Below are 20,075 nucleotides of genomic sequence, written 5' to 3'. Positions count from 1 at the left end.
ATATAATTTTGCACCCAACTTCCTAAACTTGTTCAAAGATTATTAAATTAGCATATTAAAAATACTTTTAGTATACACATAGTTAATATAATCTTGATCATAATTTCATTAAACTAACTTCCTACTAAAACATATCAACATATTTCATACTCTGCATATTATAAAGTAAATATAATGTAAAATTCCACAAAAAGAGTAGGGTAAGAAGTTATACCATACTAACACCAAGGATTAGTACTAAGTACTAATTAGGAAAATAATAAGAAATAAGACCCTCCAAGATAGATAATAATGGATCAAAGATAATTAATCCAAACACCCAAAATAATGATGATCTTCTAAACTCCCAAAATAATTAAATCCAAACTCCAAAGATAATAATACATAAAGTACCTAAAGTAATAACCCAATCATGCAACATAATGATGATGATTTAGCTAAATAAAGAGTGTTCTAAGCTCCATCTTCTTGAATTTCTTCAACTATTAATAAAGGTATTAAGGTAGTAAGATTTTAATGAAGTGAAAATATAAGAAAGAATGTTAGAAAGATTTGATGATGGTGGTGTAAGTGATGTTATGGCTAAGAGGGTATTTATAATGGTTTGGGCAACTTTGTAGTTCATTAGATTGTATGAAAAAGTATTTTAGAAGTATAGAAGAAGGTTAACTTGTGTAAGTGATTTAGAGTCTATAAGTGAATGTGTAAGAGTTAGAGTGTGTAAGTGAATATGTATGAGTTTTGAGTGTAGAAGGTTAGCTTGTGTAAGGAAATGATGATAACTTATGTAAATGGTGAACATCATGGGTTACTATAGAAAGGATTTTGGTTCATTAAAGTTTTTTTCTAGTATGTACAAGTAAATATACTTTAAAATAATGGGTAAATTTGATAATGAAAATATTTAGTTTACTTACAAAATTTCGCTTAAACTATACTTAAAGTTAATAATAAAAAATGACTCATTTTTATATATAAAATAATTAAATCAAATTTATAAGGTTAAAATAATAAGTAGTAATGTCAGTTTAAGGAAGAAAGTTAAAACGTAACGTTTTACAAAATCGTGAATATAATAATAAAATTTTACTTTTCGTACTATAAAATCATAAAATAATATTTTAGTGCTTATAAAAAGATTTTAAACAAAATAATATTTTTTTAAGTTTAATATTTGAAAGAAATTACAAAATCAGAAAAGGTTTAGGAATTAAAGATGGTTGGAAATGGATAACTAAAGGATTAGAGATTTGAATTCAAAATTCGGAATAATTAATCGGAAGATTATTATTAAAATTTTGAGTCTGTTACAACTATACTTACAACAATAGCTAAAATTAGTTTTCAAATAGGTACTAAAAATTTTAAAATTTCCTACTATAAATAGTTTAAATGCGTACTATAACTACTTATAATGCCTAGTTCGATGATGAACAATGCTTACTATAACTAAATATATCTACTAAAACTAGAGCTGTACAAATGTGACCCGACCCGAAACCGAAATTATCCGACCCGAAAATGCGTATCTTTTTTAGATTTATCGAACCGATATTACCCGAACCGAAGTTGCACCTGAACCGATTGACAAACGAAAATGGGAAACTGAATCCGAACTGCGACCGATTTTTATAACCGACATGTAACCGTTAACCGAGATTACCCGAACCTAATAGTGACCGAACCGAGTCATATCCGACCCGTATCATGCTGGAAACCAAACTCAGCCCGGCTATAACCAACTTAACCCGAACCAATTTTTAATCGAACTGGTGTAAACCTAAACCAATTTCTAACATAGAAGTATGAATAACTCATATTCAATCATCTTATCAGTTAATCTAATAAAGCGATAGATATTTTCATAAATTAAATTTTAAAAATACATGATTTTATATATTTAGAGTAAATAATCAATGATTAATGTCTAATAAACTATTTTTAATCAAATTGGATGAAAAATGATAGAACTTTAATTTTAATTTACCGTCAAACAAGTAAAAGTAGCAAAGTAATAATTACTAATTGATTTGCATTTTAACTATTTCCTTTAAGTAAAGAAAATATTGTCATGAATTAAAAAATGACTAGCAACTTAATGTGACATTGACTCAATCGATAGTAATTAGTAACTCATTGTCGAATTCTACTTGAAAAAAAAAACCCAGATCCGATCTGTACCCTATAAAACCGAACCAATTGTTAACCGATAACAACCCCAGACCGATTGACACTCGACTTGAACTTCAACCGACACCGAGCTGATGCAAACCTGATAGCTCGAATAACTGATCTTCAACGAACCGTGACTAACCGACCCGAATGTGACCCACCGTAACAAGCATCTGATTAACAACCGATCCGAAATTCAATCGAACCGAATGACACCCGTCCGAAACCGACCCGATCACCAGAATGAACACCTCTAACCAAAACTAATTTATATGAAATTGCCTACAAAACTTATTAAAATTTATGAAAATGCCTACTAACAATTGAAAATACCTATCATAACCATTAACAATACCTATTTCAACCTCTATAAACACGTAATTAACTAATTTATAAGACTGCTTTAGTTTTAGAGTATTAGATATGTACAATTATAGAAATGCCTACTTTGTATACTCAAACAACATCATTTTACTTTTATAAATGCCTACTTCAAGTAGAATAAATGCATACTTTATCTACTATAAATACCTGCCACTAAAACGTCTGCTTAAGCTATTTAAGATGCTTCCTTTAGTGTGACAGCAATAATACGTACAAGAATAGAAATACATACTTTATATACTAAAAATACATACTTTGGCTATTGTAAATATCTATTTTAACTAATATAAATTCCTTACATAATCGAAATAAATGTTAATTATTAAAACTAAAATAAAGCTTACGACTTGTTCAAATGCCTACTTTATTATGTATGAATACCTACTTGAAGTATGTACACTTTAACTCCTGTAATTGCCTAGTTTGTCTGTTGAACATACTTTTGAATGTACTTTAAACACCTATTAGAACCATTAACTATGCCTCCTAACTATAATATATAACATCCCTTAAAAATATTCACTTGATATTTTAGATTGTTTAAGATGTGGAGAAATGACAATCCGGTACGTGAAGAAACTATAACATACCTCAACTTAAGAGGTGATCATTTTCAGTTAAGAATAAAATGTAGGATTAGGTTCCTAAACCTCCTAATGTTAATGTTCTTCGCTCTTAATGGATTTTTCGACATAAAGAGCATTTTAATAGTACTTTTGAGCAACATAAAGCTCATCTAGTAAGTTATGGTGCAGGTCAATAAGTGAGCATTGATTGTGGAAAGACATACAACCCAATGTGAAACCAACTACAATTCGTACTATTCTTAGTCTTGCCTTGTCTAAAAAGTGGTCAATCAGTAAGTTGGATGTTAAAAATTACATTCTTACATGGTCATCTGCAGAAAACTATTAAATACATCTAATAGTGGAAAAAAACTTATTTGCTGCAGTTTTATACTCGTTATATGCTGCGGTTTTAACCCGCAGCACTTGTGATAGCAGCATATGACACAATATTATATCTGCGGTTCAAAACCGCAGCATATAAGTGGACTATATATATATATATATATATATATATATATATATATATATATATATATATATATATATATATATATATATATATATATATATATATATATATATGTATATATATATATATGTATATATGTATATATATATATATGTATATATGTATATATATATATATATATGTATATATGTATATATATATATATGTATATATATATATATATATATATATATATATATATATATATATATATATATATATATATATATATATATATATATATATATATATATATATATATATATATATATATATATATATATATATATATATATATATATATATATATATATATATATATATATATATATATATATATATATATATATATATTTACAATCTACTAATACCTTACGCAAAAATTCAGTTCAAACGCGACGATTTAACTTGTCCTTCATTTCATTGATCGATAACTTGATGCATGTCAAGGAACGCAATTAAACGCTACAGTTACACAAAACACATAATATAAGAAATTTATTGTGCATACCAAACTTAGTATTACAACAAATATAATATGCCTTAAATTTAAGATTCATACTTATACAACCTAATACAATTTGCAACCAAATACAATACAATTTTAATATGTTTTAAACTTTAAAATTCATACTTATACATGCACAATTGTATAATTCTTACTTATATATCATATATCCATCAACTAATAAAATTACCGACATTCCAAATGAGTTATACACAACAATCCAAGTTATACACTACATTTCAAATTATACAATGCCCTAAACGCTAAAATTCATACTTTTACTTCTTCTTACTTATAAACACAAAAAATACTTATACACAACATTCCAAGTTATAAACTTTTACTTTGAAATTCATACTTTTAATATAAAAAAACAAAACTTATATAACATTCCAAGTTATAAACTTATACTTACATAACTTATACACAATGACATTTTAAGTTATAAACGTATATTTACAATCGTACTTATACACAACATTTCAAATTATACACAACATTCAAGTTTTTATACTTTGAAATTCATACTTACAATACACAAGAACAAATCTGTATACACAACATTTCAAGTTATAAACTTATATTTTGATAACGTATAAACAATAACATTTTACACAACATTTCAAGTTAAATGCAACATTCCAAGTTACACACAACATTCCAAGTTATAAACTTATACGTTAAAATTTATACTTAAATTACACAAAAATAAACTTTTACACAACATTTCAAGTTACACCCGACATTCAAGTTTAAACTTATACTTTAAATTTCATACTTATACACAAAAACAAACTCGTATACAACATATGTTCAAAGGTTGAAGCTTGAATAAACCCTAAAATACCATGAAGCTTGAAAAACTAAAAGGTTGAAGAAATTATACCTTAGATTGTTTAAAAAGCGCTCACATATTGTATGCTTCTAAGAATAGCTTCACATACCAATCTCCAAACACTAATTTGTCAAAACCTAAGTGAGCTTCAAATAACTTGTATCAAAAAAACGAAGACAACAATATGTACCTTAAAAAACGAAGACAATAATAAATACCATTAGCATCAAAAAATCTAAGGGTCCGTTTGGTTCAGTGAGCAGGATTGGAATGGTATGGAACCCCATACCAGGATGGTATGGATTCAGAACCCCATACCAGACTAAAATTGTTTGGTTCAATCCTGTAATAGATATTCAATCCATTCACACTGTTTGGTTCAATTATGGAATGGATTCTCTGTCCAGTTTATATATATATATATATAGATGCATACATACATTTATTAAACACACAAATACATACACACAAAGTACTAGTTCAATACATTTTCACTCAAAATGGTGTCAATACATCTCTACACAAAAAGATTCGAATATATGTTTTTGACAACCAAACACAAAGTCTAGATAATTTATAAGTTAAGCATTTTCATTACATCACTTGCCCAAGTTAGGATGAATGAGGTTGATTATAAACTCTTTCTTCCACTCATCATCTGGGCATTGGTAAAAGAGTGAGAGTTCACTTGGATTGGAGGCCAACCTCTTGGAAGCTTCCATTACTTCAAATCTTGTCAATCCTTCTATGCGAAGCAATTCACTAACCAAATTTTTTTTTTTTTTTGATTTTCCTCAACTTCTTCACGAGCCATGATAGCTTGCTCATGTAGTTGTGTAGTAGAGAAGGCACTTGCAATGGTAGACATGTGCTTGTTCATCTCATTCATATGATTTGAAAAGCTAGAAGACATATTGTTAAAAGAAGAAGTTAAGTCCACAACCTCCGGCTTCTTCCTTTTCCTTCCTTGTTCATTTGGAGCCTATTCTTTTTTGGCTTTCTTTGAAGAAGGTTCACTTGGAGTTGACTGTTTTGATTGGTTGATGGACTCATTATCATCAAATTCATCATCTTCATCACTACCACCCTTATCTAGTTCAATGGTCTCTTTCTCTTGATTGTCAACAGCTTCGACAAAAGTCTCAGATTGCACTCCAGTAGCTCGATCGGCACCAAAGATAACTGACAGTTGATCATTAAATGGAAAAGGAACATTCCATAATCCTTGAGCATTTCTGTGTTGCTAAAATTAAACAAGAATTTGAATTAAAAAAAAAAGATACGTCATTTAAAATATGTTATAATTCTAACAAATTGTAAACAAGTCAAAATATTTGTGTACCTTACAAAATTCTTCATAAGATTGCCTTTCACAAACAATCATATTCTTTTCATTATCCCAAGAAAAACCAGAAGTGTGAAACATTTCAGTTAGCACATTATATTTATCCTTAAACCATTTGATTTTTGATTCAATATGGGGAATAGCTTTCAACCCACACCCGGAAACTTCTCATTCAATTTCTCCTCTAACTTATTCTTGAAACCACCTTTGAAACTCCCATCAGCTTTCCATGAAGGATCGGCACTCATCTCCAACAAACCATTAATCAAACATTCTTCCTCAGATTTATTCCATGATCACTTGTTTTTCCCTCTTCCACTTTGAACAAATTGACCAACATTCATCCTATACAACAATGATGTATTAAAAAAAAGATTACAAAATAAGGCTATTTTCTTATTTGCAAGATAAAATAAATAATCCAATTACACCATAAAAAATATCTCAACACCATAATATTTGATTACATCATAAAAAAGAACACCCAAACATAAGTCCAAATAAACTAAACAAACATTTATGTTTGGCTACTATGCCTAAGTCTCCAATTATTAAACATATTTTGTGCTAAGTTATTCCGATAAGTAGTCCAAGCATCCGTAGTAGCTATTTGAGTAATCAACTCAACTTCATCATCTAGGCCCTCATCATCACTTTCACCTTCTTCACTATCGGAATCCCAATACATTGTGTAATCTGTTGGCATATGTTTTCGAATAAGATTGTGTAATAGTACACATGCTTGAACTATACGCCCATGAGTACATATTGGATAGAAGGATGGGGTCCTAAGAATACCCCACCTTCCTTTTCATAGTCCAAAACATCTCTCAATAACATTCCTTGCCTTAGAATGTTTCATGTTGAAGTACTCTTCCGCACTAATTGGTTGTCGGTCCCCCTACTCTTTAAGGTGATATCGATGACCTCTATATGGTGCTAAAAACCCTTCACAATTCGTGTATCCTGCATCTACCAAATAGTAGGAACCTTGACATATGGAAAAAAAAAAGGTCATGACATTGCTTATTGGACTCCACAATATAAAATCTAAATTCTATGTATGATCACCTTGTGGCACTTTTAAACCATTAGGCCTAGTAATAGCATCTCGAAGGACACGACCATCATGAGCGGATCCTTCCCAACCAGGTTGAACATATATGAATTCCAAATTAGGGTTACATACACCTAACACATTCATAGCAATAGAACCTTTCCTTGTCCGATATCTTGCTCTATCCTCACTTGGCACATGAACACTAATATGAGTGCCATCTAAGGCTCCTAAACAATTCTACAAAAAAAAGTTAAGAGGGATAAGTTTTACAATAAACAAAGTGGATAGATTTTTAAATAATATAGATGAAATTATGTTATAACCTTAAAACATTTCCATCTATCCACTTCACAATCTTCTGTTATAGGTGTCGGCTTTTTTAGCAAGTGAGTATGTAGTTTTAACACGGCAAGAAGACATCGGTGGAAGTTTCTACTAACACTTTCTCCACTTCGAAAGAAATGACTTCTAATTGTCCTTTTTTTCAAATGATGTGCCAAAGTGTACAAGAACATAGCTACAATTTCCTCCAAAGACATATTTCGAGTGCCATTTAAACCACCGACATCTCTGACCATCTCACAAAGGACATAAAAGGTTTTTCTATTCACACGAAGTTCACTTTTACAGACTATATCACTATCCTTGATTAGTGCATCCAAGTGCTTTTGTCTAAGGTGTTTCTTCTCACTTTTGCTATAACGTGGTCGTTCAATTTCATAAACAATTACACCCATCATACACATCACCAAGTACATGAGTGTGACGACATTGTTAACAACCAAGAGAAGTAGTAGTAATTCAATTTGTCTCTTCTTCCTTCTTCTTACTATGGCTAATTGAGATGGAATCATTTCTGTGAATGTATACATGCATCATCATATTAATCTAGCAATCATATATATCCAACAGCAATCTCCATGAGATCTTGTTAAAAAACTGAGCATTTGAATTCGAGGCAGCCTAGATTGGTATGCAAGCACATTTTTTAAAAGTAGAGGCTACTACATCCAACACTACTAAATCCAAGACCCAAACAATAACATTTTAACCACCACAAAGAAAATCACGAGAGCAACAGAGAAGACATGAAAGAAAAAATCAGCAAACATTGTATAACAATTTACAAAGCAATCAAAAGATAACAAAGTATAGTATCCTTCCTGACCCATCTCCTTGGAAGTCTAACCTCATTAGCTTTACACTCTTCTGTTTCATGACCAAAACTATGACATCCAGTACAAAAAATAGGTTTCCATTCAAAATCAACAGAAACATGTATCAAAGTATCTTGTTCATTTAAGAATGAAATAGTTTCAGGCAAAAGGTCCTTTAATGAAACATCAACCAACACTCTGGCAAAACCCAGTTGCAATCCTAAATACCCTTATCTTTGATATAATAAGAGTACACGCATCTTACTCACAACTTGTCAGCCTTGCAAGTAAGAGCCCACAAGAATATTATAATTGATTAACACAGCAATCTATAGCAATCAAAACATCAAAACAAAGCAATCTCCAGTACAATGAGTTTGATCGAATTGATTAACAAACATTGTTTAATGATTAACAAAGCAATCTATAGCAAATTAACAATTGAAATTAAAATTTCTAGGGAAAGAAAGAAAAAAAAAGGTATATACTTTGGTGGTTATGGGCGGTGCGTTTGCCGGTCTGCGACAGTGTTGGTTGCTACCGTCTGGACGCTGGAGGAGAGGATGGAATGGAGGAGACTGGGCTGCTGGCGGAGAGGCTGAAATGGAGGTTAAACAGAGGAAGAACAGAATACGGGGGAACCGAAGAACAGAAAAGAAAAAATAAGGGAGCAGGAGGTCACCGGTGAGGGAAGGTTGAAGAAGATTGAAGGAGGCGGAAGAAGATTGAAGAACAGAACAGAAAATCTCAGATTGAAGGAAGAGAGGGAAATAAGAAGTAAGAGTGAATCAGGGTTTGAATATGGGATGGAATGGAGTTTGAAACTTTGGGGGGGGGGGGGGGGGGGTAGGAGGGTATGGGATTCTAAGGAATGGAATGGGATGAGAATCCAAAGGGTATGACATCCCAATGTAAAAATGCATAACCAAACATTGGAATGGTTGTGATACCATTCCATACCATTAAAACTGAACCAACCAAACATGCCCTCAGTGAGATTCACATAACTAGCATACAAAAACTAAGCCCTAAAACACCATGAAGCTTGAAAATCTAAAAAAACGAAGAAGAACAACAACAATTTTCGTGGGTTTTGAAGAAGAAATTATACCCTAAAAAAACGAATCCCTAAAACAATTGTGTGGGTTTTAAAGATGAAGAAGAACAACAAAAATTCTCGTGGGTTTTGAAAAAGTTAAAGGTTGAAGAAGAAAAGAGGAAGAACAACAAATTTTCATGGGTTGAAGAAGATGAAGAGAAATGAGAAAATTATGTCGAAGTAAGGTGGGTTTTGAAAACAAATAATATATTTTCATGGGTTTTGAATCTGCTGTATGAATGAAGGCGGAAATTTATAAAAAAATAATAAAAAATAGGGTATATGCTGCGGTTCTCAAGGAACCATAGCATATAACACATTATATGTTGTGGTTAAGAACCACAGCATATAATACATTAGGAACCGCAGAATGTACTCTTTTTTTTTGCCTAATTTTTCTACTACTTTTATGCTGCGTTTTTATAAAACCGCAGCATATAAGGCGTTTTCCACTATTGATCAACCATTGGGTTTCATGGATACTAAATTTCCTTATTATGTCTGTTGATTGAATAAGTCACTATATGGTCTAAATAAAAACCTTATGTTTGGTATCAAATATTTGGTCAGTTCATTGCTACCATTGCAAAAGTATGAAGAAACAAAACATTAAACTTGTATTTTGTTAAGCTAGAGAGTTTGGTGATAAGAGTGTGGCTCGTACGTTTATATTTTATCAAGTACTGTAGAGGTAATAAAAATAATAATGTAAGTGTGGACTAGAGTTATCCTTTTTAGTTACTTAGTGAGTGCATATGTAGTAGTGGCAAGGTGCTGTCAGGGTGTTTAGTATGGAGGATAAGATAACTTCTAATATCTAATGTGTTATCTACAAGAAAACCAAAGAGTAACAAAAAGAATTGAGCTTAAAAATACTAAGGGTTGGAGAATTACCAGAAGGTGGAAACCTAAACACTTTTGAGGATTGAACTCCTTATATACTCTGTTTTATCCTTATTTATTTATGTCTTTAGTGTCCGTACTAATTAGCTTATTAGTTTCTTTAGATATTTTGCAAAAGCATATTAAACTCCCCTTCTTGAGTATAGTTACATAAGATTCTAAGAGCGATCTTTTCATAAAACTTTATTGATCTCTCTTTTATAGTTCATATACTGTATATAAGTTTCCCTACCATTTAGTTATGCTAGTCATCAAAGAAAGTAGCATGAATTTTTGGTACCATGCTAGTTACAGTTGTGTAGAAATTAGAATTGAGCTTAAGAAGTTTTCATGAATTCAAGAACATTTGGTGAATGTATTTTAACACTATAGTAGTCCATTCTGAATTGAATTCCTTGAAAACTACCTTAAACTAATGGTAGAAGCCTCGAAATATGTTATAGTTTTGTTAGCTTCGAGCATTAAGCGTTCAGTGACGATACTAGGCCTGTTTCAATTGCAATCACATCTATCGTCTTCAAAAAAGGTATTGTTTCATAATATTTGCACTTTTTTCATCTTTTGGTTGTTTCACTATGTTTGCATTATTTTCATCTTTGACAAAAAGTAACTCAATAATTGATCTGTATTTTACTCGTACTTTTTTTTGGAAGAAATTTACTCGTACATTATTCTCACTTGTCACATTAATAACTTTCACCTATCATCTAAAGGGGTAAAATAATAAAGATGCATTAAAGTAACTTTTCTTAATTCTCACATAAACATGAAAAAAAGTAAGTAATTAAAAACTATGATTTTCAATTTATATATTAACAACGTTACATAGTCCTAAAAAATCAAGAACAACATTATAGATTTTATTTAACAAAACCTCTTTTGCTGGAAGGTCACAATTTATGATTTTTGATGCTCCTAACAAGCCCAAAAACATTAAGGAATATCTTTTAACTAAATAATATCAACGATGTCTGATGTAGATTGTATTTAGTCATGTAACCGCTTTATAGTGTGGCCTAATTACTTTTACATTGTTGTTGATGAAAGTGTGACGTTTTATATTCTATAAATTTATGCGCTTGTCAATAATTTTATTTTAGTGTTTTTATTTTACTTTGCAATATTTTTATTTTGGTTAATATATCGCTATCTCTTTTCTAAATTTTTATATTATTCACACATTTTCTCTTACTTTTATACTTATTCACGGAATCTAAAAGACCTTATCGTTTTCTTAATACTTGTGCGAAATGTGGGTGTTGCATATTTAAGGGACTTAAGGAATAACATTTAGGCTTGCTTGGAAAGTCAAACTATGAAAATAATGTTAATTAGATAAAAGATTAAAGCAATTCCATTGTTAAAAAGTAATGAAAAATGAATAAAATAACAATTAATTTCCTCATATTAGGGTATAAATTTTAACCTGGGAAAGGGTGAAGCAATACGTTTATTCAAATGAGAAGAAAAATCAGAGTCTTTTCCCATAATATTGCCCCCAAAAGAATTAATTCCCACTTTAGGTATTAGGAGAAAGTATTTCCCACAATACCATCCACGTAGGATGAGTTTTTAATTTTTTTTTTTTAATATAACCGCCACATGAAATGGCGGTTTTGTTTAGGAATCTGAACTAAACCGCTAGATGAAATGGCGGTTTAGATGAATTTAAGTTTTTTTTTTAAAAAAAATTAATTTGAAGCAAACCGCCACTTGAAGTGGCGGTTTTATACCTGTACAAAATGCCAATTTCTGTTCTTTTCACTTCATTTCATTTGCTTCGTTTTCAAGCGGCTGCCGGTTGTTCTTTAAAAAAAAATTCTTCAATCCTCATTTACTTCATATTCACAATTCCTCTCATTCAACTAAATTAATCAACTACATTCTCATCTTTTCCTTCTTTACTTGTTCATTTTCATCATCATTTAAGGTATTAATATAAACCCTATTTTATTTCAATTTGCAAATTGAATATTTTGTTCATTATTGTTGTCATTTTGAATATTTTGTTCATTATTGTTGTCATTTGAAGTTATAAATACATTGATTGTTTGTTACATTCTCTTGATTTCATGATTTAAGCTTACATTTTACACATTTGTAGTTGAATTTTATGATTTGGTTTGTATGCATATAAAGTGTTTGATGAAATGCTTCAATGAAAGTTTATTACTTTGTTGGGTTAGTTTAATGGTTTTACTATATATTCATGGTATTTTTAGTTTTATATTTGAATTGAAAGTTCTAATGAGTGTTCTAATACCTTAATATGAGAAATTCTTGTATTCACATTTACACTTCCCTTACTCATAATCAACAATAAAGTGTATGTGAAATCACATGAAAAACATGTTTGTGTTTGCAGAATATGGATCATTATCCCGTTATAGTGTATTGGGGTGGGGAAGTAAGTTATACTTGATCTGATATTTTGTATAATGGAGGATTAAATACAGTGATGTCTATCCATCGTCAGAATACTAATTTTGAGGTGTTTCATAGCAAAATATGTGATGTAATTGGTTGTGATCGCAACTCTTTTATGTTAAAAATGGAGATGAAATACCCGGTGACTGGGAAAAATGTGTTAGTCCCGATTAAGAATGATGAAAGCATAAGTGCTCTTGCTTATGCGGCATCACAAGCCCCTAGAACGGCAATGGAGGTTTATGTTGAATTGGTTGCAAATTTGGATAATGCGAGGGAAGTCATGACTAGCATGGAACTTCCAGAATCAGGTCCTAGTGCATGCCATGATACATTCACAGAAATGTTAAGTAACCTAAATTACGTTAATGAGCACTTGGATGAGCTTACCTCTCCAACTCATTCACGTGGCATTGGTGGTGGTGTAATGAACACCTTCTCCACGAGTCACTTGGGTAGGCGTAATGCGAACGAGGTTGATTCTTTAGATTAGGAGGATGAGCATATTGATTATGATTCAGAGGAAGATGATGAAAGAAGAGAAGCTCTAAATGCAGCTATTAGAGATGGTGCTCCATCTCAAGACTGGCTTAGAATTCATGAGGTTGATCAAAGATTGATTGATGCATGGATGACCTGAAACGATGACAACTCCATGAATGGAAATGGAGACTTTAGGATAGGGCAAGTGTTTAGCTCCTTAGACCACCTTAAGAAGAACGTTAAAGCATGGGCGATTTCTAACAATAGAAATTTCCGTGTAATTGAGTCGGAGCCTTCAAAGTACGTTATCCAATGCACTAATGCGGAGTATATAGGTTGTGAATGGAGGATGCGAGCTGTTATGACCGCAACGGGATCTTGTGCGATATAAGGGTCATATTCAAGATTGCTCAGTACATTACAGTGACGACCATCCCCTTCTTACTTCTAAATTTTTTGCTGATCTTATCGTGGATATGATCAGAGTTGATCCAGCGTTTAAGGTGAAGTCAATCGTTAATTATGTAAAAAATAAATACGGATTTGTTATAACATATAAGAGAGCTTGGTTGGCCAAAAATAAGGCTATAACAAAAGTATTTGGGGATTGGGATAAGCCCTTTGAGGAGCTTCCAAGGTACCTGCAGGCGTTAATGCAATCTAATCCCGGAACAGTGGTGCAATGGGAAGTGCAACCGACAATGGATCCTAACAGAGTGATGTTTAAGCGAATTTTTTGGGCTTTCGGACCATCCATTAGGGGTTTTCCCTACTGTCGTCCCCTTATTTCTATAGATGGTACACATTTGTACGGAAAGTACTGAGGCACACATATGATTGCTATGGAGATAGATGCAAATTCTCAGTTGTTCCCACTTACCTTTGCCGTTGTGGAGGGAGAGAGCAATGACACATGGAGTTGGTTCTTGGATTGTATAAGGCATTATGTCACTAAAAGGGACGGCTTATGTGTTATATCTGATCGTCACAAGGGAATTTTGCATGCAATGAATAGAGTTCGAAAAGGTTGGGAAGAGTCATTTGCATTCCATCGGTTTTGTAAACGTCATCTAGCTTCGAACGTGCATAAGAAGTTCAAAAACATAGCAGTCAAAAACTTATTTGGAAAAGCTTCTGAACAGACAAAGATACGGAAATATAATTTCTACATGAATCACCTTAAAGAGTTTAATGAGGACGCGTATAAGTACTTAGTGGATGGTTCTATTCCTGAGCGCCAATGGACTTTGATTCATGACGGTGGGCATCGATATGGAGTGAGAACTACAAACAAGTCTGAAGCGTTCAATGGCGTAATGAAGGGGGCTAGGTCACTCCCAATCACTTCATTGGTTAGGATGACATTCTTCCGGGTTAACGAATATTTTGCCACAAGGAGGGATTTAGGGAGAAACAGATTAGATAATGGACATGTGTATACCAAGAAACCAACTGATACGATTGATAAAAAATGCTGAAAAAGCACGCTTTCATGATGTTAGGATATATGACACAATGCGTGGGATATTTGAGGTCACCACTGGTTGTGGCAACAGGATAGCAGGAAAAGGTGGAAAATCCTACATGGTTGACCTCACAGCAAAATCATGCTCCTGTCAGAAACCAACCATCTTCAAGTTATCGTGCTCACATGTTCTTGCAGTATGTCGAGCTCGTAACATATCGTATGATGCTTTTGTGGACCCTTCGTTTCGCACTACAAAATACGTATCGACATATAAGAAGAGTTTCATGCCTGTTCCAGACATGTTCACTTGCGATCCTTGGAACGGTCCTACAGTTGTTCCAGATCCCTCAACGAAGCATGGAAAGGGTCGTCCGCGATCAACTCGTATACGGAACGAAATGGATGCACTGTTAACGCGTCCTCGTAACACGTGTAGCTTTTGTGGATTTAGTGGTCATAATAAGAAACATGCCCTCGAAGGTCAACAAAGTATGTTTTTTTAATATTTTGTAATATCATGTTGATTAACGTAATATTTATATGATTTTTATAACATTTATATCATGTTGATTTTTATAACACTCATCCACCGGTGCGCAAAACAAAAGGGGCCGGGGGTTGTTGTTTAACAAACTTTGTATATTGTTATATGATTTGAACTTCTTGTATGACTTTCCATGATTGTAATGTATCTTCGGATTATTTTCATAATTAATTTTTTCAAAGCAAGCTGGTTCGTAATTGATTATTATGGAATAGATAATATTAAACTAGTTTAATGCAGGTTGCGTTCACTATTTAGGGGAAATGAAAAAAAAAATTCCAAGACAAGCAAACCACCACATGAAGTGGCGGTTTACCAGGGACCAAACCGCCACATGACATGGCGGTTTTCCTTGACCAAACAACCACTTCATGTGGCGGTTTAGTGCTTAAGGCAAACCGCCATCTCAAGTGGCGGTTTTGTCTGAAAAATTAAAAAAAAAAAAAAAAATTTCCACGTGGAAGGTATTGTGGGAAATACTTTCCCACATAATGCGAAGTGGGAATTATTTTTTTTCCCACATAATGCAAAGTGGGAATTATTTTTTTTTAGCAATATTATGGGAAGAGAATCGAAAAATCATCATCATCCTTTTTTATTCATTTTTTTAGTTTACTCTCATTCTATTTTTTTTACAATTATTTCAATTATTTTATTCGTACCTCTATGTACTTTATTCTATTAGTTTGACTTTTTTACTCTCTCGAATATTTACATTCAATTCAACCTAGCCTATACATGACATGATTGCTTACTTTAGAGCTAAAGGAGAGTGAATGAACTTGTGTATAGCCTAATAATTCTGAGAGTCCTTGAATTTATTTCTTGATTATTCATTTCATTGACAGTAACTGAATTGGGATCCCAAAAGATTTGTGTATCACATGCCCAAATCAATCAAGTTGTTACTATTCTGTTGAGCAAATATTGCAGTGGGGTTACATGAACGAATCAGTCAACACCGTCAGTTAAAGGGTTTTCATCCTCTACAGAGAGTACACACCAAATAACTCAGTCTCAGAGTGTTCCCCATTATCAGTATTCAGTACATAATACATCAATGTCTCATTTCATGATCAAAAGTGAACAGGATAGGACACAGCACAGCAACAGTGGGGATGCAAAACAGCAGAACAGAACCATTAACACAAGGACTCTTCAATACTGTGGGGCGGCTTTCAATCAACTAAGGTGAATATTAAGTACCTTGGATAGTACCCTTTTAAAAGAACTAAATAGTAACCAATCCTATTTTGGTAAATATTTCTCCTCTTTCTTCACCTATAAATAGGCCAAATTCCTATATACTACATACACAACTCTCCCCCTCTACTTTTATTACTTTGTTTAATCTCTTTTCCTCCAATCCATTTTGCTACATTCTTAACAAAATTTCTTTCTATTGAACAAGAGAACATAGTTAAATAGATCAGACAGAGTATTATTTTTCTGTGAAATCTTTTCTCCTTTTAAGTTATATATATATATATATATATATATATATATATATATATATATATATATATATATATATATATATATATATATATATATATATATATATATATATATATGTGTGTGTGTGTGTGTGTGTTTGGGTTGGTTGTTGGCAGCTAGCTTTTTTAGTTGGTTTGTTTAACCAACTGAAAATGCTGGTTGTTTTTGTTGGTTTTTAAGAGATATTTGGTAATTTTGAATATCGATTGTTAGCTATTTATTAGAAAAAAAGTGAACCATTAAGCTAAAAGCCAACAAAGAAAACTAACTGAAGCAGCTTATTCATTTTGGCTTAAAAGCCAGCTTTTTACCAGCTTTATAAGCCATTTAGCTAACACTTTTTTGGCTGTTTGACCGACCAATAAGTCAAAAGCCAAAAGTCAAAAGCCAACCAAAAAGCTAAACCAAAAGCCATGAACCAAACACCCCCATAATATAAAGTCAAAATAGTTATATGGGTTTACATGAATTGAGTGAAAATATTTAAGAATAAAAAAGAAGGATAATTTCCTTATTTGAAGGAAAGTATTTTCCACCTTCCCTTAGAATAAATTTATACCCAATATGCACAATTAGTTGAAAATTTATCCATTTTCCATTAATTTCTAACAAATTTTTTCATCTCTCCAACAATCAATTTCTTTAATCTTCTATATAATTAACTTTTTTCTACTTAAATCTTTATTTATCTCCTTAAATATTTAAGAATCCAAGCAAACTATATATATATATATATATATATATATATATATATATATATATATATATATATATATATATATATATATATATAAAGATCTAAGAAAACATAATTGTTTTTTAAATGGGAGGAAATTAAGTTGGTTACAAATTGTCATTTGCAATAGTGGCGGCAGATTTTTCTTTTTCTTGTCACTCGGCTTAATCACCATAGTCTTTTTTTGACAATTTATTAATTTTATTTGGCCCCCAAAATATATTTTATTTGTTTAATACTTTTTCCGTTCTGAAATACTTGGTACACTATGATTATCATATTATTCTTTGTTTAAGCTATTTTTGTATATTATGGTTAATGTATAGGAAAATTTATAGTCAAATAGGATCTTATTTGAATCGTCTAATTGCATTCTTTTTTATAATACTATTAATTTTTTGAAACTTTCTAAATGTGTATAGTTCAATATATAAATAATTAAAATAACATATTAAATAGCGTAAAAAGTCAAATTTAACAAGCATAATACATAAGTTGGCTTCTAGATAAAATTATTTAAGATATGCGATTACTATGTAAAATGGCTGACAGTAAAGAATCTCTTAATTAGAGATCTCAAATATTTATTAGCTTATACTTTATTTGGTTTTAAAAGTTTGATAAAGTAAATGCAACGATTATTGTTTATTAACAGATTTTTATCTATGTATAACATAAAACATACTTATGTACAATTTTATTTGATTCGTATTAGTACATATTTTCATAATATTAGTTTTTTAAAATTTGTTTTATATGAAATAAAGATATTATGAAAATGAGAGAAAAGATTAATTAATTACGGAAAATTTGCAAATAAACACATTATAAAACCAGTTTTTTGTAAAAAAAAACACCTTTAAAAATTTTTATTTTGTAAAAAAACACCTTTTAAGAGACTTTTTGTTAAAAAAAAACACCTTAAATCACTTTCCGGTGACTTTTGTCAACTTTCAGACGTTGATTATGCCATTTAAGCTCTAAAGTCAACGCCTGAAAGTTGACAAATGGCATAGTCAACGCCTGAAAGTTGACAAAAGTCATCGTAAACTGATTTAAGGTGTTTTTTTTTTATAAAAAGTCTCAGGTGTTTTTTTACAAAAAAAATTTTAAAAGGTGTTTTTTTAAAAAAAAACATTGATTTTATAAGGTGTTTCTTTGCAAATTATTCATTAATTACATTAGTTTTAGTTCAATATATTGAAAATAAATAAATTTTTAAAAATTATTGTGTATTGATAACACTCACTTGATAATAATAAAGTTGTAAGTAAATATGAATTAATGTAAAGAAATTAGAAAAAAAAAAAAAGGGGAGCAGAAAGTGGTGGGAAAGGTGTTGACAGAAGATAGAGAGCACAGAGGATGAAGTGCATGGGAAGGGAAAGGAAGGGAATAATGGCATGGATCATCAATTCATCACGTACTACAATTCTGCACCTCAATTCCCTTCGTGCTCTTTATGCTTCTGTCATCATCATTTTATCCCTCATCTCTTTTCTCTCCTATTTTTCTTTACTTACTCATAATTTATCACTAAAAAATAAAAATAATTTCCTTACATATTGTTATGTACTTCTATTTTATGCAAGTATTGTATGTGTTAAAAGATTAGACTCACAAATCAATATGGAAGAAGGATTAGTCGTTAATTTGGGAGAAATAATTTAGTTTTAGAGTCTGAGTATAAATAAAAGAGAAATTTGTAAAGAAATACCTTTTAAAAACCCTTTTTTTGTAAAAAAATACTTTTTATAATTTTTTTTGTAAATAAACACCTTTTAAGAGACTTTTTATTAAAAAAAACACCTTAAATCAGTTTTCGGTAACTTTTGTCAACTTTCAGGCGTTGACCATTTGTCAACTTTCAGGCGTTGACTTTTGAGCTCAAATGGCATAGTCAACGCCTGAAAGTTGACAAAAGTCACCGGAAACTGATTTAAGGTCTTTTTTTTAATAAAAAGTCTCTTAAAAGTTGTTTTTTACAAAAAAAATTATAAAAGATGTTTCTTTACAAAAAAGGGATTTTAAAAAGTGTTTCTTTGCAAATTTTCCTAAATAAAATTAAGAATTTTGGAAGGAAAAGAGAGAATGCGACAAATTACTGTAGAAAATATTCGTTTAGATGTACTTATATGATGTAGCCAACACAGGTGTAAGTCAATTAGGATGTCTAACAAATTAGTAGGGTATGCGTTGAGTTCTGGATAAAGAAGCATCATTTTGAGAATTAAATGCACCATTAAGAAATGAGATAAAGATTTGACACGTCAAGGCACGTAACAATTGCAATATGTCGGTGATTTTAGGGATTGCTAAAGATCATTATTAAAGGGTCAGTTGGAACATTCCTTACACCAAATGATAAATTATAAATACT

The 20,075-nt window shown here is 31.1% G+C and overlaps 1 protein-coding gene across 1 annotated transcript; it reads right to left on the bottom strand.

Moving 5' to 3' along the window:
- Positions 1–6,838: 6,838 nt before the first annotated feature.
- On the bottom strand, positions 6,839–8,235 carry LOC130818476 (protein ALP1-like). The gene is made up of 4 exons (XM_057684649.1): positions 7,705–8,235; positions 7,393–7,618; positions 7,249–7,311; positions 6,839–7,128 (listed from the first exon to the last, which is right to left on the bottom strand). The coding sequence occupies exons 1-4, from the start codon at positions 8,233–8,235 to the stop codon at positions 6,839–6,841; spliced, it is 1,110 nt and encodes a 369-aa protein (XP_057540632.1).
- Positions 8,236–20,075: the final 11,840 nt, after the last annotated feature.

This window comes from Amaranthus tricolor, chromosome 7 (genome assembly GCF_026212465.1).
Source record: "Amaranthus tricolor cultivar Red isolate AtriRed21 chromosome 7, ASM2621246v1, whole genome shotgun sequence".
NCBI classification, from domain to species: domain Eukaryota; kingdom Viridiplantae; phylum Streptophyta; class Magnoliopsida; order Caryophyllales; family Amaranthaceae; genus Amaranthus; species Amaranthus tricolor.
The sequence above is the reverse complement of the archived record's forward strand: the minus strand, read 5'-3'. Positions and strand labels throughout refer to the sequence as shown.

What these genes read in the sequence shown, in the direction of transcription:
- LOC130818476 (XM_057684649.1), bottom strand. Translation starts at nt 8,235, where the DNA reads ATGATTCCATCTCAATTAGCCATAGTAAGAAGAAGGAAGAAGAGACAA. An exon ending in ATAGATGGAAATGTTTTAAG is followed by an intron (nt 7,619 to 7,704) that starts GTTATAACATAA and finishes TTTTTTTTGTAG; the next exon opens with AATTGTTTAGGAGCCTTAGA. An exon ending in GTTTTTAGCACCATATAGAG is followed by an intron (nt 7,129 to 7,248) that starts GTCATCGATATC and finishes GACTATGAAAAG; the next exon opens with GAAGGTGGGGTATTCTTAGG.